The 26277-nt window shown below is 33.9% G+C and overlaps 1 protein-coding gene across 8 annotated transcripts in view; it reads right to left on the bottom strand.

Annotated features, from left to right (window-relative positions):
• The window catches only part of FUT8 (fucosyltransferase 8), a 99378-nt gene that overhangs the window by 10688 nt on the left and 62413 nt on the right, over positions 1 to 26277 (bottom strand). For all 8 annotated transcript variants that reach the window (XM_005019242.6, XM_072039063.1, XM_038179147.2 and 5 more), the window contains 3 exons: positions 19126 to 19363; positions 5387 to 5633; positions 4615 to 4791 (listed from right to left, as the gene is read on the bottom strand). In XM_005019242.6, coding sequence (XP_005019299.1) covers positions 4615 to 4791; positions 5387 to 5633; positions 19126 to 19363 — 662 coding nt within the window. The remainder of the gene's footprint in view (positions 1 to 4614; positions 4792 to 5386; positions 5634 to 19125; positions 19364 to 26277) is intronic.

Consider the following 26277-nt stretch of genomic DNA (forward strand, 5'->3'; position numbering starts at 1 on the left):
GTTGAACATCCCCCAGAGTAAGGAGTTTTACACACAGAGTTCTTGAAACCTTACTGAAGTTAACACACATTTATACACAACAGTGTAACACGCAGACTCTGGACGCAGGGTAGACATAATTATGACAGCCTCTGGTACAAATATGCCTGATCTATTCCATTTCCATGCTCAAACTACGGGAAAACTGTTTTCACAAGTTGAACAGGTAAATATAGTAGGCTTTTCCACTAAACATTCACTAGCTATATGACTATCAAATCAGGAAATTAATTGCAAAAGGCTATCAAAAAGGTTTGTGCAAAGCTTCCATATCTAGGATTAAATAATTTGAGGAGTAATTTGAATTTATCTTTATAGTAACTTTAATAGAATTTTACCTTCCCAAGATAAATACCTGCTCTAAAAATTAATGTATCTACAGTAAATTTATTTCTTGAACAACCTATTTCTTACTAGCAAGATGTCAGTCCAGTAACTTAACAAATAATGAATTTGGAAAAAAAAAAAAAAAAAAAGAAAGTATCATATTTGATCCTGTTTAAAAAAAAAATCATCTGCTGTCTTGTACTTCTGACAACAGAATGAAAGCAGGATGCACAAAATAATCCCATCCATAATGTAGTTTCCCTCCCAAAATATAGTCTCCCCTCCCTGGAGAAGAACTCCTTTATCAGGTTGCGTAGTGATAAGACAAGAAAAAATTATTTTAATCTAAAAAAGGGTAGATACAGATATTAGGAAGAAATTCTTTAATTTGAGGGTAGTGAGCCAATGATACACATTTAAAATCATAAAATAGTTTGGGTTGGTATATCTCTTCTTCATATCTAAAAATCATATCTAATTCTTCTAAAGCTACCTAACAGATTCTTGATAGCTATATGCAGTCCAGGCAGGACATTTTTTCTAGTTAAGAAAAAAAAATAAATATCAGAGGAGGTTGGGAAAGACATTGTTTAAAGTCACTCCTTCCTGCAACTACCAGCCTCAGATAACTATACAAATCAAGCGGTTTTATCAGAGCATTTCATGTTCCCATTGGTTTCAGAAGCTGGTCAACTAGCTTTGTAAATATAGCTTACTGCTAAACTGTGCAAGAGGTGCAAACCAAGGAAAGTCTCGGGGTCCTTTTCTCAAATTGCTACAACTGAAGATACATCCAGAACAGGCAATGCATTTTTTTCCCTCCAAAAAGACAGTGTGAGCATGTATGCATATGCATGCGTGTAAACAGATGGATAAAAGAATGTGTTTGTCCAGGTCTTGCCCTAAAAAGAATTGGAAGATGTACAAGCTGTTGAACAAACATAAGAACTCTGAAGCATTGCTAAATTCTACATACTGGATGTAGTGCGACTTGGTCATGATGGGAGGGGGGCATGGGCTTGCAACAGCTAAGCTACAGATATTATACAAGGAGAAAAGACATTTAACTTGCTATTTTGGAAGTAAAGCAGCAGCAAAACAGTGAAAAACAGAGCTTTCATAAGGGCTGGAAAAACTCACTAGAGATAGAAATTAGTGCAAAAACTGGAAAAGCAGATTGCAGATGACATTACAGGTAAACAGCCAGAAGAAAAGAATTTAATTTGCTGTATTTTAGCGCTTATTTGGATGCGAAGGAGATGTAAACAGTTTCGTATATAAACCAGAAAGATATTGAATATTCTTTATTATTTTGTAGGCATGTTCAGCTGCACTATTTTGAACACACTACCTTGAAGAGAGAAGATGCTGTCAATAATAATATAGACTAGAAAGACATAAAAAATTAAAAAGTTTGTGTTTGAAAACTTTTAGATCGGCCAAAGAACAAGCAATTTACAGCATCCCTAACATACCAGTATCCATGAGAAATGCCATGACCTCTGCTTACCAGAGTATTTAGAATGTTTAATCCCATAATCATTACAGCTCCTCTCTAATCATGTTCTATGTCACGGTGTTTTGCTTTTTTTGTGTGTGTATGTGTTTTGGGATTTTATTTTTGAAATCAAGAGACACACACACACACACACAAAAAAAACAAAAACAACAAAACAAAAAAAAACACTAAAGTCTTACAAACCAATACTGCTGACTCCACTGTCTTTACTATTTGTACTTGCAGTGGGCAGACATCTGGCTGCAAGTCAGAATATTAGTGTTTTCATGACTATCAATACTTTGAAATACTTAATAGAAAGAAAATGCCTATCCATGTGTATGGTAGCTAAATTTTCATTAAATGCCAACAATGTTTGATGGTCAATCACTCTCATGTAAAGAAAATTTCTATTACTTACCAATATTATTGCACCAAATAATAAATGCAACTTAAGAGTTATTCAAGTACGGCATGACAGTTTTTTTTGATCAAAGCAACATGAGTAGAACTTCTTTATTTTTGGTCAAACATCAATTAATTCGTAGGTTTCTTCCCAAGTAAAGGAAAAAAATGGTTCATTATTCCCAAAGCTTGACCTTAACCTGACTTCAGATATCCTTAAATGATGAAGTACCAAACTGGATCCTGCCTTCTATCACAGGAGGTTTCAGATGTCTTCCACTCTATTGCAAACAGCTGTTGCATGTAAGAAACTTGGAAAATTATGTTCCGGTGTAAACTACATCGCAATGAAACCTCAGCAAGAATACACACAAAAGAAAACTCTTCACAATTTACAGACTCTATGACTAATTAAAAGAATACAAAAGAAATGCTGTACTAATAGGCTACATCTATTCATATTTCAATAAGAATGTGATTTAGAATGTACTTTGAACTGCCATAAAAACTGAAATACTTAATAAAATTCAGTACTGTTTTACTAAGTCACAATCCTAATATTAGGTTTTGTTTCTACAGAGGGCTTGGGACAATATGATTGCACTGGTAGTGCATCTTATTATTATTCAAAGCTAAACAGTGCTAACAATTTAATATTGAACAACAAAAAAAATGCATAACTAAGACTGTCAATGCAATATCGAGTTTTGTTATGTTACAAAAAGTAATTAAAATTATTTAGGAAAATGTAATTCACTAAGTACTACAACCTCAACCTTGTATTGCCCGTCTTTTCATTGTTCAGATATGTACTTTAAATTTTATGCTATCATAATTGTTTCTGCTGCTGTTCTTGTTCCTACATATACAAAAAAGGAAGGATTAGAATGCCATCATCTGTGGAGTTTTACACGTTCATTTAATTTTTTCAAAACTCCATTAATTTTAAACAGCCGCCTTTTTAGAAATGAAAGAAAAACAGAAATAGCACATCTAAAATACACAGGTTTGCAATGCGGTAGATAATTCATCTATTACAAAATAACATTTTCTGCTTACCTTGTATATGCCAAAGAAGTTTTATAATCCAATATGTTATCTTAAATATTTTTTCCAAGCATGTCTAACAAGAATAAAACAGTTCAAAACCTGCGATTTTCAAGTTATCTTGATTTTAAAATTTTTAGTTTCCTTGCTCAAAGGAAAAAAAAAAGAAATCATATATATTCTTTTGCTCAAGAGACAAAAAGAAAATAGAAATTGGTGCTATTCAGTAGGCAGACAAATAGCACTCAAAGGGAAAACATGTTAATCTGTACTCAGTAACAAATAGGTTTAAACTCAGTGGATCTAAAGTTTATCCTAGTTTCCACAGTCAGGGCAATAAGCATTTGTGAAATTGTTTATATGCCATGAACACCTCAAGGAACATTATTCTTCCATATGCATCTGCTTTCTTTTACTAAATGGTAAGTTTTACCATCTCAGTAACACCTGGAAAAACACGCAACTTAACAATAAGTTTGTACAGGGAAATATAGGCCATGTTGGGATGCATAGTATACATTTCCAGGTTTAAAGTTAAATTTGCTACAATAGACAGGTATGTCATATAGCTAGGACAAGTTGTTACAGCCATGTTCTAAAGAGATAGAAGAGGACAGAACAAAAAAAGGGACCAAGACAGTTGTACAGACCAAGAAACCCACATACATTTAAGGACATACTTTACATTTATTCAATGGGTAGTGTGAAAAAAACATGTCTAACATGTAGTGAATAGAGAGAAACCTTTCCAAAGACTCAAGGAGTTTTTGAACTACCTTTTAAAAATTTATCTAGAAACTAGAATCATGAAATAACCTGAGGTGGAAAGGAACCACAGGGATGATTGAGTCCAACTCACAGACCAACTGTTCACAGAAAGATATTGTTTGGACAGATGAAACTTCTCAATACATAAACTAGTTTGTAACATTATTCCAAAACAGCTTCTTTTTAATACATATGTTCTACGTATGTTGGTGTGTTTATTATTTACTTTAATATATTAAAAAATTATTTTATTTTTACTTCCCTTTTAGACCATTGGGTTGTTTTTAGATAGTCATTCTAGGTGAAGTCTAGAATTAAGCTTTATATTTAAGCATCCTTGGGAAAAAAATCATCCAAAAAAGAATTTCTAAGAGAAAAATCAGAAACTCTGGAAGCTGAAATGCAATCTTAACTGTATAAATGATGGGAAAAATAATGATACCAAGATATGTGCTGACAATAGCCAGAAACTGTAAATTGTAATTGTAACCAGCAGGAACAAACTGTAATATATACATAATTCATCTTACTTGGATTTGGCCTCTTGCAACAATGAAGGGTCATCTGTAGCCAAATACACTCTTTTTTTATCAACATGCATTCTGCGAGCAAGAAGTTCAAACCGCTCTTCAACATGCACCATATATTCTTCAATGGGATGAAATGCTGCTTCTGTTCCTACTTTGTCTGTCCTTCGAACATGAACACTGGAAAAGAGCAGAAATTACGCCTTATTAACTGCAAAATCTGAAACGTATCTGAAAATTTTTAACATGAAGTTCACTGTCAGCCACCTCTTGGAAGCAACATAATTATCTTATAAAGAAGGCAAAGGATAACTGAAATAACTGAAAGAAAAGAATGAAGAAGACTTAATTGCCATATATGGTGGCATGTAAAATATTGACTTAGCCTTTTTCCCTCTGCTATAAAAGCAATGGTCACTTGAAAAGAAGACACAGATGAAAAAGTGTCTACAATACGAACTGTAAGGCAACTCCATGAATGAAATTCTGTTTTACATTTCTAAATATCAAAGGACGCTTAAACAAACCTTCTATTGAGCCTCCTTTTATACAATGCTTTCCAACTACAGGTCTAGAAGTATGCTTTGAAGAAATGCTTGTGATCAACTTATATTACACACAATTAAAAAAACAATTACTTCATCTAGAAAGGACCCTCTGTCTCCTCAAAATACTTGAGGCTCTTGGACAACCACCATAAAACAATTCCTTATGAACAGGAATAACTATATATGCATATCAAAGTACAGGCAATTGAACAGAAAATAATACCCACCCAATTACTGGATGTTTGAAACCAAGCTTCCTTGTAGCTTCCTCTATTTCTTTTTCTAACCAAGGCTGTGGACGAATCAAGTATTTGACAAACTGTGAGACCCACCACACAGCAGGATCCCCATGTACACGAATTAGCCTATCAGCCAGGTCTTCAGGGATAGCCAACGGTAAATAAGGTGGCCGTGGGTGCAAGCTGTCAACAATGGGAAGTTCCACCACCTGGACATCCTTATCATTAGCCTCACCTGTTTTAAAATACATACAATGATGAGTCATGTAGTTTACTTTATTCATAAGCTTTATCACTGACTTGTAACATCCCAAACATATCAGCTAAACAGTGGCTTCAGCTTCAAAAAGACTACCAAAACCTTTCTCTACTTTTTCAAAAACAACATTAAAAGAAACACAGTTTCAGACTAGAATTATGTATAAACGGTATCTAGCAATCTATCCCAAAAGAACAGTGTTGAAGGTCTTTGAATTCTTAGCAGCTGGTAATAAATAAAATATAAGTTGCACTCCTGTTCATATATTCATACTTTTTGTTTCATATATATATGACTACAGCATTAATGTGTGCTAAGGCTTACTTGGCCATAACTTGTTATTTAAAATGCTTAAATTCAGTTTCAGGAGGAAAACAACAACAACAACAACAAAAATACCTTTAGGCATAAGAAACTGTTTTAAAAAATAACAACTATATAGCATTATTGTTTTTTTATGAGTATTTTTTGCTTACCTTCAACTTTTTGAATACATTTTAACATAGCAAATCTCAGCATTTCAGACATCATTAGAAGCACTGAATTAGCTATTCTACTGACAGGAAGACAATTCTTGTCTTGAAGAACTTAAACTATGAATGTAAGTAGCAAACTAAACAGATCAAGGGAAATATCCAAGCACTATAAAAGTATGTGATTTACTTAAAGATAAGAATTTGTTATCTTTAAAATACCAACTAAAACAACATACAGATGTTTTAGATGGGACTGTCATTCAAGGCTAGATTGCCCTTAACCATTTTTAAATTAGTTTTTACAAATTATTCCAATGTAAATATCTACACAACTGATAATTCAAAGGCATTTTCATATACTGAAATAAATAATGTCAACAAATGGCAACATAATATAATGCATTACATTTTTGAAACATTAAATGTTCAGATAAAACTTCTCCTCTGTTCATTTCATCTAAAAGAATATTTTAATTTCTTGCAGTGGTTCCTGGCGAAGATAGTTCATTCGCTGCTTAAGTGCTCACCATCCAGGAAAGAAAACTGTTTTACATATAAGCAAATCTAACTGACTTAACTGCAGAAGACCAAGTAAACCTACTGGCTGACAAAATCAATTCAGTGCAAACATAATGAGCCTCATTATTTTAAGAACAGTTAGATATCACTAAGGTTACAAAACTTTTGTATGCACCAAAAGTCATTCCAGTATATTTGTGACAGTCCTAGAAATAAGACAATTGCATGATTAAGTCACGTATTTTCCAGACATTACACTAATACAAGAGGGCTTACCAAAACTAGTCAAGATTCAGCAGTAATTCTCTGAGAAATACTTATTTAAATAAGGGCCTTATTTGAAATGGTTAGGTATACTTGCAATTTATTTTTAACAGATTTGGAAAATTTGTCTTTATAAATGTTAATAAAACATCATTGTGCCGCATAACACCACTATGAAGGCATCTTTTAGAATAATTTCCCACAGAATATGTACTGCAGGTATGGATGATACTTAATTCAAGAAGGCAATTCATATTTTTAATATGCATTATATCACACTTACAGGAAAACACTTCGTAAAAATATTGACCATTTGAGTTTGTTTATAATTAGATAGATGATAGTTCAGCAGTACATCTTCAGAAAGCTGCAATAAATAAATTTAGCCTGAAGCCATGGAAGTGCTAAATCTGGTGCTTCTGCAGCATTCTAAACAAAACGTTCAATGTTTGTAGAAAGATCCCTAATGGGTGAGATTATTATAAATCTAGAGCTCATCTTACCGTATCTTCAAGATTAATGATATAGTAAATAAACAAAACTGGGATTAATAGGTAAGCATATACATTAAAAAACATTCAGAAGCCTTGCTGATTGATACAAATTGTAGCTGTCCTGAAGACAGTAAAGTTGGATTAAAATGATCTACTTAAACAAAGATTTCACTAGTTTTAGATACTCATTCTCTAAATCTTAAAATATTAATTCTTCTACTTGCAAGTTGAAATCAGTTAAATAATGTATCATGCCATAAAAAGTAATAATCTGTCTTTTTCTTATGTTGATAGTTTAAATCACAGAATCATGTCAATCACTGGCCAATCTTGTCCAATTTCCTGCTCAGCTCAAGGCCAACTTTGACATTTGATCATGGAATCATAGAATTACTTAGGTTGGAAGACACCTCTGCAGTTAATAGGTCACCAACATTTCAATAGTCCTTCTAGCCACTTTTTATACAATGTGATTCATTTTGCTTTTATAGCTGCCAAATTTTTCCCCTATAATTCAAATTATATATAATCTAATTTTCATGTGATTCAAGGTGCTATTTCTCAGTTTGTATTTACCCACATAATTGCCCTCCAAATTTCTGTGACTTAATCAATTTTTCCTTTCCTGAATAACCAGAAGATCACACTTCTTTGTAATAATCACAAAGTACTACAATATTTATATTACTCTTATCATAACATAATACTCTGGAGGAAAACTGAGGACTTTGAGGTTGTGGAGTCTTCTTCTCTGGAGATATTCAAACCCTGCCCAGATAACATCCCATGCAACGTGCTCTAGGCGAACCTGCTTGGCAGAGGTATTGGACTTGATGATCTTCAAAGGTCCCTTCCAACCTCAGCCATTCTGTGATTCTGACTTGTAAATAAATTGGTTTTTATTCAAAGAATCCATGCCAGTTGCACCATCTAGTTCTTCTTCACCATTTTTCATATGTTAACCACTAACACATCAGTAATATACAGTTTCAGTTTGCAGGAGTCCCACTGATTACTTTTTAAATACTGAAATCCACTGTGTTTGTTATATGAAGCATAACATTTCGCCACAATATCCCAACGTGCCTTAATTGCTTACTTTATAGCTCACAGGACTTTTTGTGATTTGACATAAACTTACTGCCTGTATGCTTTTCAGATTTAGTATTAGTTTTCCTAACCTAAATCCTATTTAGATCCGTTTGTATATTTGTATATTTCATACCAATTTCTTTGAAGACTAAAAAATGTTGGTTTGGCTCAAAATTTGTCATACATTCCCACTTGCTTCCATCTGAATACCAGCTCAGAGCTGTATTTGGATGGGTGTTTTTGTTGGGTGTGAATTACTTTCCATGGGAAAATGTCCTTATTCCAAGTAACAATCAATACTATTGGTTAACAGAAAAGACTGTTTGAACACTTCATACATTCTCCCATTATCTCAAAATTCATCTACTTCCACGGTAGTCTTTCAAGAAGCAGCACTTAAAAGTATGCTATGAACATTGTGCTAAGGACATTTATGTTGTTTAAATGAGAATTTCCATTTAATTTGAGTTTGTGTTGCTAGAATCAAAACCAACCAAACTCTGATGAAAATGGAATAGCTTCATTGCTTTTCTGTTTTTATAATAAAGATTTCTTTGAGGTGATATCAACTTGCATAGGACTCTAATCACAGCTCTTCTTAAGTAGCAACCTGAAAGACCTGTTGCCAATTTGAATCCTCACTCTGAGGGAACAATTCTAAATTCAATCATATAAGAGGTGTCAGAGTGCTAGGAATGCTGTTCAGATTAGCATAAGATAATATGGTGAGAGGGACTGTGCTGAATTCTCACAAGGCTCCTCATTGTCTTACAGGATACTGCAATGTACTGCAAAGACAGCAGGTTCATGGTTCATCAACTTCAATGATATTTTAATGTTTCTTGTTGCAAAGAAGACAAAAACATATCTAATAGAAACTATGCAATGTTCTGGTGTGTTCTGCTATTTATGAATCATCAACTAGATCAGAAGAAAAGAAAACTATCTTTCTTTTATCTGTTCTGTGCTGCACACTACATCTCCTACAACTCTCTTTTGGACATTTCCAAACATTATTATAAGAGTCAGCTATTAAGAACTTTATGCCATGTTTGAATTATAAAGTGGAATTAAAATGAGATAACGAATCCTATTTTGTCATACTACAAATTGTATTTTTATTTGCTTTATTTCTAAGATTTTGCATTGTACATTTTTAATGAGAAGTTTTTGAAACTGGATTCCACTTACCAAGTTTTAAAATTATTCTTTATCTAACCTCTCCTCTCCTCTCCTGTTTTGGCCATCACCATGACACGTGGAGAGAATATGATAAGGTAAAGATTTTCCCTTCCACACCTGTTTAGATACCCAGCATGCCAACTGAAAAGTTTACAGATGAAGACTGTGATTCCACAGATTGACTTCAAATTATCAGTGAGTGAAGGTATTTTCAGTGGACAATCAAACTAAGTAGAACCCAAGAAGCTTAACAGTAATTTATTTTCCCTTTATCTTTATATATTCAAACTTCTTTTGAACCATGTCCCATTTCTTCTGAACAGCCTATACGAAAAGGGTACCTATCCAAGAAGAGTTCATGCTCACTGACTGCTGGAAAATGTGATAAAAAATATATTTGCCTTTGCAAATATATATTTACAATGCAAAGGTTGTTTTGACATGTTATATAGGTTTATTCATTCACCCAAACAGTTGAAAGAGCTGGCAATTTAAAGGTAAGATCTTACACAGGGATAGCTGAAATGACTTAGAAAAACATATAGAAAAGATCTCTACAGAAATATTGATGAAAAACTAATTTCAGATTTAGTTTGAAGTAATTCAACTGAAGATGATTGAGCCTGATGTTAATTACTATATAACCAAAAGTACTTCCAAATACTTTCTTTGTATATTAGTTTGTTTTTTCTGGAACAGATGATAAACAGCTTTCTTTTCTAAAAATCATTTAACAGCTGCAGGGATTGATCTCTGTCATGTATAAGCTAACTGGACGTGTATACAAGTCTGTAACATTTTTAAGTAGGCAAAAAAACAAAACAACCTATATTTTAGGGGACCTGTAAGTTCTCAACAGGTCATGAAAATGGGGTTTAATATCTGGAGTTGGCTGCCCAACTAGCGGCTAAGTGCTCCCTTTTTAGAACAGACATTTATTGCCTTTTTGAGCTAATGGTTTATAACTTCAGCTTACAATCTTGTTTTGTCCTACATTTAAACACTTGGAACACCCCCCGAGAGCATATCTTCCAATGAATTAGTAAAAATGCCTTCATGTGCAAGTCCAGATGGAACATAACCCTCAAGGTGCACATAGACAAAAAGATGTTTTAGTTGATCATAAATAAAACAGTAGAGAATAAAACTGCTATAGTGTTGGAAATTCATAGCAGTGAGGCACACTTCACCTCAACAGGGTAGCTGAAAAAAACTAATAGAAATGGGGACACATTCTACTTCCATAGTGTGCTAATGTAAAACAGAGGAAAATAAAGAGGGTAATTCTGTAATAACGGAAAAGGAAATTTCTCTGGTCTTCAGTCATAAAGTGTATGCCTATTTTCAAGTGGTCTGAAAACAGAATTTTGCATTTCCCAAAAAAAAGTAAGGGAAAAATGTAATGGAAGAATCAATAACAAGGAATATAACTCACATTTAAATACATTTTTCTTCACAACTACTATAGTAACAAAGTATCGTTACTATACACACTACTAGAAGCTTTTCTAAAAAAATAATACTGCTTCTTAGAGCAGTTAAGGGCACTTGCAAAGAAAATAACTATGTTTTTGTGATTTGTCTTGGGATTTATGCAATAGCAGATAAAGGAAAATAGGTTCTAATGATTTCTCTTCAAAACATGTTAGATGGTATCCAATAGATATTTAATACCAAAATGATGAGATTCTAATGACGTTGTGTGTGTATTTTTTTCCCTAGGAATATTAAATGAATATTGTTTCACATGAAATGTTAACAAAATAATGTACTTGCTATGTAGGTAGAAGACCAATGCACCTTTTTCTCTTGAAATGATTTCTCTTGAATGATTTTCTCTTGGAGAAGTGGCCAGTCACTTCTGATCCATTTTTGCTCTTATTTAGTTGTCATACCTACAGGTAAACATCCCCCGCATCTAAAAAATGTTGATAAGTAGTATACCAAAAAAAAAAAAAAAGGCCATATAAGCCAAATATCTTAAACAGGGCAGAGTTTTAAGGCCAGAGTAATCCTAATTGCAAAGTTGTGCGTAAAAATGTGTTGGAAAACTATCCTCAGTCTGAAACGTTTTCCTAGACTGACAAAATACCAAGCAAAGAACCACACAAGGTGAATTTTAACCTAAAAAATAATGATGAATAATGGCTAAAGACTGCAGCAATAAAGATGGCTGGGGCTTAAAAATACCATATAGTGAAGTGCTGTTGCTGCAGTACAGGTTGCAACAACTGAAGAGAGTATCTATATTAATATTTAATAAAAAAAAAAACAAACACATCTTTTTATCTTTTCTTCCTTAATGAATGTATTTCATTCTTGATATTCTTACTGTGTTCATATCTAAAAAAAAGTGACACTGACAACATTCATTGCTATATCATCTTCCCAGCAGAGGTAAAATTCACACGCCAGAAGCAGCTTGATATACACTCTTCAATTTTTAGTGTCTCATTCATCTTTGAAGTGCCCTGACATTTTTTTAACAGAAGAGAACATATATATATATATATATATATATATTTACTGTTGACATACCTATATGTTGATATTCAAATCATTTAAGCTTATGTGACATCATGCAGGCGTTTTCTGACTGTGGTACTTCTACACCTGGAGTTCCCTTCAAAGTGAAAGTCCATCTAAATATTTATGTTTTGTTCTTACTCTCAGTTCTCTGAACAGAACAATGCTGTTCTTTTTCAAAAACTGTTTCTATATATAACTACTTGATCCTACTTCCACTCCAGGCATAGAAATAACTTTTGAGAGTATCTTCATTTCTCTGCAATGTTTGCAATGAATGCCAATCTACTAAACAGCAGGATGGGACTACAAACTTCAATAATGTTGCCGTACACTATATTTAAAAATTAAGCCAAGTTAAGTGTTTTCATGTCAATTTCACTAGGTATAGAATTACTCACCCTACTAATATTTTCAGCTGTGTCTATCTGAATGGTCTCAATTTTGACTGCAAGATTTTGAAGTCTATGTTACTATCTGCCTGGAAAATAGGCTGGGAAATCTGCCTGACAACAAGACTTTTAGGAGCTTCTGTAACAGAAACAGTAATAAAGACACCAATTTCCAATTTTCAGACAATAACCTACATTAAATAAATTTAGTTTCTTTACATTTCTCTTTTTTTTTTTCCATCCCCCATCAAACCAAAAAAAAATAGCATGGGTATTACAGTAACTAAAATACCCTTTAGATGAAATATATATTTAGATGAAAATTCAACATTTGTTATTGCTGTTGTTTTCTTTTGTTTTTGACAGACATTTTCATATTAAGCAAAAGATTATAAAAAGAACTTACAAATAATTTATAAAAAATAATGTTATTTTGGGCTTCAGTTTAACTTATTTTGGGGCTAAAAGGAAGCCTTGACTCTTTACTGCTGCAATGAACAGGTCTATATATGTAAACCCTTCTTAAAGAAGGACAAAAGGGAAAAAATATACTCCAATATATTTACCAGGGGCATTTTTTACTGCAAATTGACATTGGAGCAGAGTTCCATTATATCACCACTTATTTTCTCAATGATTTTCTTAACAATGTCCTGAAGATCATTTGTTTATGCTTGTTTTACATCAGAATGATAAAAATAAAAGTTAATGAGAAGAACTGGTTCTTAGCAGGAAAAAAAAAATACAAATTTCTCTACTCATGTTTCATAACCAGATCGCAATTACTTTTTTAAATTAATGGAAAGCTACAAAAAAACAGTGTTCAGTTTCTCCGACATCGTGAAAGCATCAAGTTATGTTTTTTTGTAATTGATGTACATTTTATAAAAAGCAGCACTAAATACTGACTTGCAATGATAAAAAAATTTCTATGCCTAATATGAATTCAGTGACGAAAATGAAAAAGACAAACAGTACTTTTATCAGGACTGCTGGTGATAGTACTAGCTTAAACATAGTTAAATTTAAAAGAACAAAAGTCTTTTACCTGTCTCTCACAATACATAATTTCTACCTGGAAAGAATGTAACTTCTTTTGAATTATACTCAAATTTTTGCCTCATTACACCTGATTGGGTGTTACTTTAAACATTTATTGATCTTCACATTGAAATGTACAATTTCAAATTCACCTCTATCAGTTTCATTATTTCTGAGTATTGCATACTCTGAAAATTTTTGATTCAGATTCTAATCAGAAGAGGATTTCAAAGCAGCTCAACTCTAAAGAAATCAATTTTTAACCACTAGAAAAGAACTTTTTCAGAATTTCTAACCATCTCAAACTCTTGTTAGGAGATTTGCAGTGACCTCAAAGACAATATATCTCTTACAGTAGGCTCAATAAGACAGATCAGTCTCTCTCTCCCTCCATCTCATTTCTCTCTATATGTGAAGTGTTTTCCTTCACTGTAAAATCAGCTGGTTAAATCTTACAAAACACCTTCAAAAAACAAAACAAAACAATAACAAAAAAAAAAAAAAAAACAGAACCGTGATATATCAGTAGCTTGATTTCTGCATTAATCCAACTGAAACAAAGGACAGTTGGATTAATGCAGAAATTTAAAAAGGACAAAAAGGACAGAGCTGTTCTGCTCTGTTCTCTCAAATCACCAAACTCCAGAATGCTACATACCAAAGATAAATTTGATTGAATAAAAATGTAAATAATGGAAGTTGGTGTATAAAAAAGGTATTAAGAATTAGAATTGACATGAATCAATTTATTTTGCAAGATTCTGCAAGTGAAGTATGGGAGCAAAACATACTTAATACAGATGTATAGAAGTCCAAAAGTTTTTTTAGTTTAATATAAAATATTCATCAGATTTGTATACAAGGAAAATTACTGTCAAGGAAGACCTAGTTCATGGAATAAAAATTTTGTTTGTTTGTTTATTGCAATAGATTCTCAGTAACTTTTTATGGTTTGGGTTTGTAATTTTCATTTAGTCCTTTTGATTACTGTTGCCTGGTTGGCTTTAATAAATTAAAAATTAATTTTGTGTACCCACAGTATCTTCTGTCTTGAATTATATATATAAACATATTAGTTAATTTATATTTTAAAATTGTAGGTCAGTCGATACTTGAAAGCTGTCACTACCTCCAAATCATAGAGAATCATAAAATCATTAGGGTTAGAAAAGACCTCCAAAATCTTCTGGTCCAACGATCACCCTACTACCAATGTACCAATGTTACCCACTAAACCATGTCCCTAAACACCAAGTCCAACCTTTCCTTAAAACATCCCCAGGGACAGTGACTCCACTACTCCCCTGTGCAACCTGTTTCAATGCCTGACCTCTTGTTCTGACAAGAATGTCTCCTAATTCCTAACCTAAGCCTCCCCTGTGAGAAGAGGCTGACCCCCAGCTCCCCACACCTTCCTCTCAGGTAGCTGTAGAGAGCAATAAGGTCTCCCCTGAGCCTCCTCTTCTCCAGACCAACCCCCACCCCCAGTTCCCTCAGCCGCTCCTCACAGGACTTGTGTTCCCGGCCCTTCACCGGTTTTGTAGCCCTTCTCTGGATATGTTCCAGGGACTCGATGTCCTTCTCGAACTGAGGGGCCCAAGACTGTACAAAGTACTCAAGGATGTGTACTGAACACGAACAGCTCCGCCATTTTGTGCCCTCTGGGCAGCCCTGCCTTAAAAACATTTGTTGATCAAACCAAGACTAGAAACAGCAAAGTCAATATTCAAATGTTACCACAGGAAACTTTGTTTCAGATTTCCTTTTTCAAGATACCTTTCATCTTAGTGGCTTGGCACTTTATGGAAGCACATACTGTTATTTACGCATGCAAATATCATTGTCCACCATGTAATGCAGATATGACGTCTAACTGTATACTGACCTGTCCTTAATCTCTTTTCTTTTCCCATTTAGTGTATTGTTTCGTCTTTATTTTTTTTTAACTTGTTTTTTTTATAGCCCTCCTTCAATGTATTATTGGAGAATGGAGAAATTATTGGAGAAATATTGGAAATTATGACCCAGTTGTCATAAATCAGCAAGTAAAAATGAGGCCTACTCTTTTTCTTCTGCACGTTGCAATGATAACAGAACATTATGACGTGGGAATTAAAAATATTCATGCTCAAAATATCCTTACAAGAGAGTCTTAATCTTTACCCTTACAAGAGAGACATGGACTTACAAGAAAGTCTCCACTGAAGGGTCACGAAGATGATGAAGAGGGGGGGAGAGACACGACATGTAAATACCTGAGGGGAGACTGTAAAGATGAAGAAGCTGGAGCCAGGCTCTTTTCAGAGCCCAGTGACAGGAAAAGACCCCAGTGTCACATGGGGCCCAGTGACAGGAAAAGAAGCAATGGGCAAAATCTCAAACACAAGAGGCTCCATCTGAACATCAGGAAGCACTTCTTTACTGTGTATGTGACTGAACACAAGCACAGCTTGCCCGGAGAAGCTGTGGAGTCTCCGTGCTTGGAGATACTCAGAAGCTGTCTGGTCATGGCCTTGGGAAACCTGCTCTGGGTGGCCCTACTTTTAGCAGGGGGGGGTGGAACAAATGACCATATTAAACACTTAATTCTGTGTAGAAGAGATTGCTATCTAAATTGTTTTGCCCAGGATAGATTTTGGAAACCTCAAAACTCAATGTTGATAGTGCAACTAAAATAAGTGTCAAGAAGAGTCTATATAATTGATAAGAAGAGTCTATATAATTGGTAAGAAGAAAGGCAAATGTACAGATTTAAACAATTTTTGTCATTATAGGAAAGAAACACCATTTACTCAATTATTATTCTATGCACTTTTTGCAATTATAGGAAAGCAATTCTTTAAAATGATATTTTCTGACTTTTTGGCCTATTTCTGTAATTTACACTGATATCCTGTTACAAGTATTCACTTGAATAATTATATATATATATAATTAAAAACAACTTTTATTAAAATCTTCTATACAAAGCATTGTATGTACAGTATGTAGGAGTATATTGTTTACAATAAATGTAAATAATTATAAATTTTAACGCATTTTTATATATTTATTGTAAACATCTTGGAAATCTCATGCTGATTTCAGAATACGTTAGAAAAAATGTTAAAGGTGCAGTTCTGCAGACAAAACTTTTAATTTTGGTTAGAATTTCAGACACTGAGAGGACAGGTGATAAAAGAAAAATGAGAGCAAAATCTATATCAATTTGGGGAGACAAGAAAAACATAGAAAACCTCAGGAAGATAAAATATCTTTCAAATTTACTGGCAATTAAGTATTCTCTGCAGATTCATACTGAAGCCACACTGGAAATAATACAACAGATCAACTGTCAGTAACATTCTTCCTCAGTGATCACGCCATTTCAGATCAGAATTTAACACACTCTGTAGTGCTAGTGGCTAGCTAGTAGGGATCATAGATGGAGTCTTCTTTGCTGAATGTTTTCTCTCTCTAGAGCACTGAAATTCAAACTACTGGCATTCATTAATTAGAAGAAAATCTGATCATACCAAGATCATGTTCAGCTTTCAAACAAGTTATCCTGATGTAGAGACTAAATTAAAAATATCTGTAGAGAGCTAAAAGCAAACATTATTTGTACTTTCATCAGCAAGAGCCCATACTGCAGGAAATAATTATCTATTTCAAGATTTTTGTGAAAATATGTAGTTTTTTTAAGCCGTGTGTGCATAAGTGCTCCACTGGTTTATAGCTTATTATAGTAAATGCAAGGCTCACAAAAACTGCCTCTAACTAAATTCTGGGGTCACGTTGAGCAGGCTATCCAAGACCATGTCCAGATGGCTGTTTCAGTTGCTTACTTTGCCAAGCATGAGTAAAACTTCAGCTGAAATTTTCAATATCCATTTTCCTTTTTAATCTACTTATTTTTAGAAAATATTCAACCATTTCTAAAACCTAATTTCTGGAAAAAAATCTCATTTCCAACTAGATTTTTTAGCTGAAGTTTTTTAGCATCTTGACGTTTTGAGGAACAGATCTAAGGTACAAATGCTGTCTCGATGTGTAAAATACACAATTATGTTTAAGCAGCTATCTTTAAACTGCATTTTGAAAAACTAAAAAATGTTGATTTTAGACCTCTAAGATATCTGTTGAGCTCCTGAACCTCTAGGCAAGGGCTGGAGGAGCAAAGTCTCTTCCACTGTAATCAAAGATCAGGTTCAAGTTAAGATCACCTGATGAAATTGAACAGGTACAAGCCCATGGGGCCCAATGACATGCATTTCAGGGTCCTGAGAGAACTCTCTGATGAAGTTGCCAAGCCACCCTCCATCATGTTTGAAAAGTCTTGGAAGTCAGGTGAAGTCCCCAGTGACTGGAAAAAGAAACATCAACACCATTTTGGAAAGGGTTGAAATGGGAAGATCATGAAAAAGATCCTCCTGGAAGCAATGTCAAGGCATATGCAAGACAAGGAGGTGATCCCAGACAGCCAGCACAGCTTCACCAAGGGTATTTGGTGCCTGACCAATCTGGTGACCTTCTATGATGGTGAGACTGAATCAGCTGACAAGGGAAGAATGACTGATGTCATCTACCTCAACCTCTAAGACCTTCAACACGGTCACATGCCATCTTCATCTCCAAATTGGAGAGCTATGGATTTGAAAGGTGGACCATTCAGTGGAAAAGGAATTGGCTTGAAGGCCACACCCAGAGAGTGGTAGTCAATGGCTCTATGTCCTGTGATGAGTGGTGTCCCTCAGGAGTCTGCCTTGGGACTGGTACAATTTAATACCTTTGTCAATGATACAAACATGGGATTGAGTGCACTCTCAGCAAGGAAGTGTTTAAGGCCAGGTTGGATGGGGCTTTGAACAACCTGGTCTAGTGGAATGTATCCCTGCCCATGGCAGAAAGGGTGAACTAGATGATCCTTAAGGTCCTTTCCAACCCAAACCATTTTATGATTCTATGACTGATCTACAAATAGAAAGGTTTTTATCATTGCCACTGCTTTTACAACTTGAAATTCAAGTCAGTTTGGTTTATATTAGAAGTTATTTCAATCTGGGGTGTGTATGGGTGTATATGAATGCCTATTGTTTTACTATTATCTTTTTTATTTTGTATTGTATTTATTTTGCTTTTTATTTCAAACATGCTATAGTTTACCAGCAATAGCCTCTATTTACTATTCTCTTCCCACAAAAATTGGACTCATACCTGGCCCAAAACACAGATGCAGACTCCTGAAGGATTATATTTCAAACCTAAAACTTGAATTAAGAAAAAAATCTCTGCCAAAGCACTAGAGGCGTCTTAATAAGTATATTATTTTTTTAATACACTGAATAAATAAAATTCAAAAGATGCTTATGTATGCAATTGCAATCATAGTTATTATGTTCTACATAACAACCAAGGAAGAAGTATCAAAACAGTTGTACATGAGAGAAGTTGTAAAAAAAAAAAAAAAAAATTATGAGAAATTTTTTGAGTTAAGTCTTACCTGACCAGTGTCCAGTGGTGGTACCGGATCTGTCAGTACATGTCTCACTTACAGGCCTAAAGACAGTTTCCCAGCCACCAGTAGCATAGCGCCAATTCTGAGACTCTAAAATGAGTGTTCGCTGAGTGCCATAAGCGATCATGAAGCAGTAGACTACATGATGAAGTTGACAACCATAGCCGCAGCCTTTGTTGATATTACACACAAGTTTCTTAGCTTTGCTGCAGTCCTTCGGGTTCTGTAAGTATGGATGAAAAAGTAAAGCTGAAGAGAAGATATATACAAAGGCATACATACTTTTTTGTGTGAAAAACTGTCAAATGTCATAAATCACACAAGCCATCCTGCTATAATACATGTCATTAAAATGAATGAGCAAGCTTCAGCTCCATGAAAATTTTATGTGCCTTCTTCACAGTGAACATGAACAGTTATTGAGCATACTTCACTATCCTAATGTAAAATAGAATACCTTCATGATTTTAAATTATTTTCTCATTTGTAAATCTGTTTGAAGAACGTAACATTTGTACTCAGAGTTCACATTTAACTAACATGATTCTCAGGTCTGTAATGCACTTTCTTAATTTTGCTTTGGTGTTTTTCCAAGTTTATTAGTTATTTTTCAATGAGTATGCATAACTTCTAAAAAAAAAATAGAAAATTTTCACCTGTCTACAGAATGGACTTACTAATGGACTACTTCCCAGACTAACTTACTACACACCATATACAGAACATAAAACACATAGCTGAACAGATTGATAAGAGTACTACCTATAAAATAAGGTACCATTATACTTCTATAATCCGAGAAAGCACAACAAAGGAGGCATATGTGAGTGGGATGTGAATACCAAATACCAACCATTAAATAGTTTTAGGTATGTAAATGAAACAACAATATAATCTACCTAAGTTTTTCTTTCTGTAAAACACAGTCGCTTGCTGTATACATTCATACTTGCATGTCTTTAGATATACTTCTGCATTCCAAAAAACTTTTTTATAAAATCCCTAGGATGTAATGTTAGTTTTCAGCTAAACTGCCAGAATACTGATATCTAAGCATGAATATAAACTCTCTCATATCTAACTGACTTTAAATGAAATTTTCTATAATTCAAGCTTTGAACAAATCAGATCTTTCAAAAATCCAGCAAACACCTTCTGGAGAACTAAGACCTTAAACATACTGTGAATAGTCTAAGTTGTAAAACACTTAAAAAAACATAACTTGTGGATTCATATGTGTAAAGGAGGGGAGAACACCTCTGATCCGAAAATCAACAAACAAACAAAAACTACTCTGTTACTTCAGCATTTCAGTTTTTCATTTAACATCAGGGGTGGTGGTGAAGGTGTCCACTAAATGGATACAGCTGAACTCACCCAAATAGGGAAATATGCAATTATTTTCTACCTTTTAGGCATTGGCAGTTTCCAACTCCTTCTTCCCCTAATAAGTTATACAGTCCTTTAGGCTGCAAATGACCTTGCCTGTCTAGGTTACAAGGCAAGTAGCACATTCAGGTTTCCTCTGCGAGAAATCTAACACCCTAATTTTTTCTTAGTACTTAACAAACTTTGTAAGGAGGTACACGGGCCATAGAAAGGTAGTTACATAGAAATGAGATACAGAAGTCTGGCTGAAATCTCTTTATTGCAGCTGGCAAATCGCCTATTACATTGCAGATCTACAAAACTGCATTAGTGCTCAGAGTGGTGTTTATTCTTGGATTCAATTAATGTTCATTGGTTTGCCTGTTTCAAAGAATAACCTTGAATGTCTTCTTTTAAATAACTGACTTAGGTAGCTACTTTCTCTTCATATGACTTATTTAAAATGGCTCCTCTACATCTATCTAAAAATTATTTTAGCTGAGATATACCAAACAGGAACCATAAGCCTCTAAATAAAATTATTTAAAAGTTATTTTTAGTATCTATGGTTCACCAGAGAAATGCTGACACTATACATCTTTACAAGAAGAATAAAGAAACTGAAGCAGATTCCACACTATTATGACTGACTGCTCTGAATATTTATTAATTTTAACTGTAATATGTCTTCTGAAAAGACCAGACTCTGGTTCCCTACTTGCTTTCTCCATAGTAATCAAGATTTTGTAGACCTCTGTGTGTCACATGCCCGTCTCAGTTCTCTTTGACTGAAATCTTCACCTATTAGTCTTAGTTCTCAGAGTTGACAGTTTCATATATTAGATCATCCTTGTTTCTTTCCTCTTCATGTTTTTCTGGTTTTATTATATCCTTCCTGACACTAAGGAGCTAGAACTGCACAGCACATCCTTGCTGTAGATGCACTGTTAAATACTGTTGAGCATGGAAATAGAATTCATAGAATTACCTGCGGTAACTCCAAGATCCTGTTACTCAGTGGTATCAGGTCAACTGTATACGTGTATCTGCACTGATGACTGCCTTCCCTCACGTACATAACTCATAATTCAGTGCAGATGACTGTAATCTGCAGTTCTCTTATCCAGTAAGAAATACCATGACTGGATTATTACCTAATAGCATGAGATTCTTCTGCATCTGTTAGTCTCAAAGTGTTTAGAATGCTCATGGTATTAAAACCAGCCATCTTAAATAAATGACTTAAAATACAAGATCTTTTTCTCAATTTTCTAGCTCTAATTAAAACCGAAAAGAGAGAGGGAGAGAGAAAGACTGAAATCCTGGAAAGTAATAATGTAAACTGGTGTTGAAAAAAAAAAAAAAAAAAAAAAGAGAAAACATGGAAAATGTTTGGAGGGAGATTATACCTATAGTGGGAAATACTCACTACTGAGTGGGTATTTACTCTTCCCTTAAACAAATAGCAATATTTTATGTGGAACCACCAGCACGAATGATGAGAGCAGACCATATTTCTAGTCACATATATTCTAAATAAATCAAAAGACTAAATAGATCTAATGCACCCAAACAAATTATTCATGTCATGATTTCAATTATTGTTTCTTATTCCCAGGGAGTGACTCTTGAATAAAACAAAGCCATGGTCCACTAAATTTGTAAACCACTCAAAGATGGTGAAACACAACAGTACTTTCTTCATGTAACATGTGGCTCCAAAACTAGATTTTCTGCTATTTTTCCATTCAGATGGAAATCTGTATTCTGGAATCTATATCTGGAAATCTGCTACTATGTATTTCCATACAATAGTAGCGGCAAAAGTCAAATAAAGTCAAAACTGTTAGAAACGTGATAATCTGAAACGCTATACCTATACCGGGAAATCAAATGTGCTTGATACTTATTCTGGCTGGCATAGAATGTGCTGCACCCATGTTATTAAACTCTCTAAATCTCTTAGAAAAGGGTAGACACACACAGCAAATTTATAAAAAGTGTCTCATGCTAACTTTGAAGCACAGCCAAAAAACTATTTGGGAGAAAACTACTTCATATGAGTCGAAAGCATGCCAGGAGCTGTTCTAACTATTTAAGAGTATAGAATATTATGTTCCAGTGTCTGGGAATGTTCCCTGTCATTGTTTGACTAGAGTAAAAATAGGCTTGGGACTATTTCCCATCTCCCACTTCTCTTGTTGCTCAAAGAGCCTCCTTCTCCAGGGGTCTTTTAATTAGCATATTCACAGAGCCATCAGGATCAGATGGGAAAGATGTCAGAAGTAATGCTTAAACGCCTCATAACCATCTACTGTTTTCAAGTGGGCAGTTAGCCACCAAAATACATGACAAACTAGCACAAGTAAACACTGCTATTTACCATATATTTTACTAAGAAAAAGGACTGTTTTGTTTGTAGATGTTAAGTGTTTAGAAAAATGCATTATCATCTAATGAATCAGGATAGTTAAGAATGGAGTGGGCGAGCAGTCTGCTACAAATCACAAGGTAACCTTATAAATACAATAATGTTAATTAAAAAAAGGTGTTGATTTTTATATTTTCAATAAATACTTTATTACTTAATGCTACACAGTCTCATGGAGGAGACAGTCCCACCCAGATTTTGTGGAAAATCCCAGTTTTTGAGAGAATGATGTCAAGGAAAGGTCTTCCTCATCCTAGTTACCACAAACACAATTCACACAATCTTGTATTCCCCCTTCTTTATGAAGGTACTTTCAATGGGTAATGGGTTCTTTTCATACTACCTCCCCCCTTCAGTATTGGTGGGGAGTTTTCTTCCTTTGCTAATCAGAAACAGTATGAATTGGATTTTACATGTTATTACTACCACGCTGTAGGGAAAGAGAGTTAGCCTTATCTGCCTCTAATGTTAATTCCTCTAACTCACACCTATACTCCTACAATAAACACACTTCACAAGAAAAACATTGCAGCATGGAGGTGGGCTACACATGAAGCTCCTCAATGCACTATATACAAATTCTAGAATAAAACTTTCTGTAGGTATCAGCAGTGACTGCACTTTGTAAACAGGTTATTACCCTAATACCATACTTACAGAAACTGAATTTACTAAAAATTTAATGAAGGTGACACAAGACATGTCTCAAGAAATACTCAAATCATTTTTACATTTTCTTTAAAGTATGGAAATGATAGAACGAACTCAATTCCTTTTTATACCTTCACAAAAAAAGTCAGAAAAATTGCCTTGCCATCTGCTTTTCCTCTTTAATTATTTTGTTTTGTTTCTAAGTCTTTCTATTTTGCCCAGAAAGATTAACTTTTAAAATGCTTGGATTCATTCATTTGCTTATGTTTTTTTGTTTGTTTGTTTGTTTGTTTTTTTCTAGTCTTTTAGGGAAGGAATCAAGTCCTCTCTTCCATTGCTGTGCAATTAATTCAATGATCTGACAAAGATGGGAGAAGAACTGAAAAAAAACAAGATGAACTTGCAATATCAAACTGTAAAGACTGTTCAATACACAATGAAACTGTTTACAAAAAAATTTAGTTTTTATATTGGCAAAAAAATTTTTGCCAGAGATGTGCAATCAAAATAATCAAAATAATTGCTTTTATTAAAAACACCTATTATTAACTTTAATGGGGGGAGGGATGAGAAGAGAGAAAATTTAATACACTTTTTTTAAGACAGAAAAAAAAAAGTTACAGATTAAATAAACAAAAACACTGGTAAATGCAGACACCTTTGAATGAAGTCTCTCTTATGTATACATACACCACCCCAACCAATTAGTATGACTATGGTGGACTATGCTGTTACTGTCTACTTTAATAACATTTTTTTTACCTGGCTAATATTTTTAACCTCAAAATTTGAACAAAATGCCAGATTTGCGTTTTTTATTTAATTAAAAGCAAAAAATATTCTGCTATTGGAAGATGGCACGGTGAATCATAAAATCCCTAAAATACATAAAACAAAAAAAGGAAAGAGCAAAAAAGCAAACTATCCCCTTTTTTATCATTTTCTCGCTCTATCCTACTTCTAGAATAGAGTACTATACTACACAGTACTATTGGAGCCCTTGTCTGACGATTTAAACATCAGACTTCTCTTCATACTCATCTCTGAATGTACAGTCTTTTGCTTAAACGTAAGCTCCTAGCCTTTTAAGTGTTGCTCTAACTACAGGGAACAAGCTAAATGTAGCCTCATTAAATCAAATTTATGATAATACCATCCAAATGAAGTAGCAGTCATCACTATGCACAATCATTCAGCTGAATGATTTCCCAGGGAGACGTCCCAAAATAATGCAGCTATCATGGTTCAACATGTCCCAGCAAGAAACCATGCTGTACTATTATTTTCCACCCCCCCCCCCCCCCACCCCAATATTACTTGGATGTTTCACATCAGAGTTTTTGGTATGGAGCTGGGAAGGTTGTTTTTTGTTTTGTTTTGTGTTTTATACACGGTTATTTTATGAATAGAGGTGCATATCTGTAGTTTCAGACCATGGACAGCTTTACATTGCTTACTCACAGTCAGCACTACACTCTTCAAATTGCTGAAATCCACAAATGTATTTTTAAACATAACTACTAGAAAACACATCAATTAGTCTTCAAAACATAGTCACAGCCACATTCCAGTTTTGAATCATCAATCAGTCAAGACAAGAGATATTTTAAGCTTTAGAAGAGCTCCAAAAGCTTATGTCCAGCTTGGTGTATAGGCATGTAGGCAAGAGTTCTTTTTTATTTTTTTTTTCAGTCAGAGGAATAAAGATAAAAAGGCAAAGAGAGATGACAGTAATTATATATGAGAATGACAAAACAAACAAACGAAAAAAAAACAACAGGGTATTAATACCTGTTCATAAAACATCCATTTAATTTGTTTTAATGTGTTGCTGCTTATTTTTGAAGCACAAAAATAGTGATTTTTTTAATGACCTTTTGATTTGCTAAAAATATCAACCTTTATCAAAGTTATAGCTACATTTGTTGGAAAACACATACTACCATTTTCAATTTAAATCTCAAAGACAAGTATTAAGAAAACACATGCCCTTTCTAGATCCTTCCATGTAAGATGGCTGCATAAAATTTGGATCTGATGTACAGCTTCAATACAATGTTCTTAATCTCTATCATCTACTGGTCACGAGCTAATAAAAAACAAAAAAACAGCATAATTCCTTCTGTAATACAGAAGCTGAAGAAAAAAAAATGAGAGAAGAAGGAAAACACTTTATTATATGCTTCTCTGTGCTACAGGATGAACCTATAATGCTTAATTTTATATTTTAAATACATGAACAAATATGAAAAAATGTTCAGTTCTTCCCATGTGAGAAATATTAGGATTGATTCCTTTTTAACTAATTTGTAAAAGAAACAGAGAAATGAAAACAGCCTGCATGATGGAAATTGACCCAAGTATATTAGACCCAATTCAAATTCTGAACCTAATGCCACAACTTTCTATAAATCACCTAATCATTGTGATTATCAGGTTTTCCTCTCAATGTAATGAGATAAAAACACTTACCCTTCTCAGAAGTACTTCGTGACATAATATACTTTCTGAAAGTCTTTTACTAGTTTTGCTACAAATACAAAATATTATTTAGTATTCTGCATTTGTTGTGAATTGGCATTGGTTTCACTCTTAGTACTGTTTTTACTTTTTTATTAAACAAGTCACCTCTACATGAAGGAAAGCCCTTTGTTATATACTGTACATACCTAAAGAAATTTTAGGAA

Source organism: Anas platyrhynchos, chromosome 5 (genome assembly GCF_047663525.1).
Source record: "Anas platyrhynchos isolate ZD024472 breed Pekin duck chromosome 5, IASCAAS_PekinDuck_T2T, whole genome shotgun sequence".
Lineage (NCBI taxonomy): Eukaryota > Metazoa > Chordata > Aves > Anseriformes > Anatidae > Anas > Anas platyrhynchos.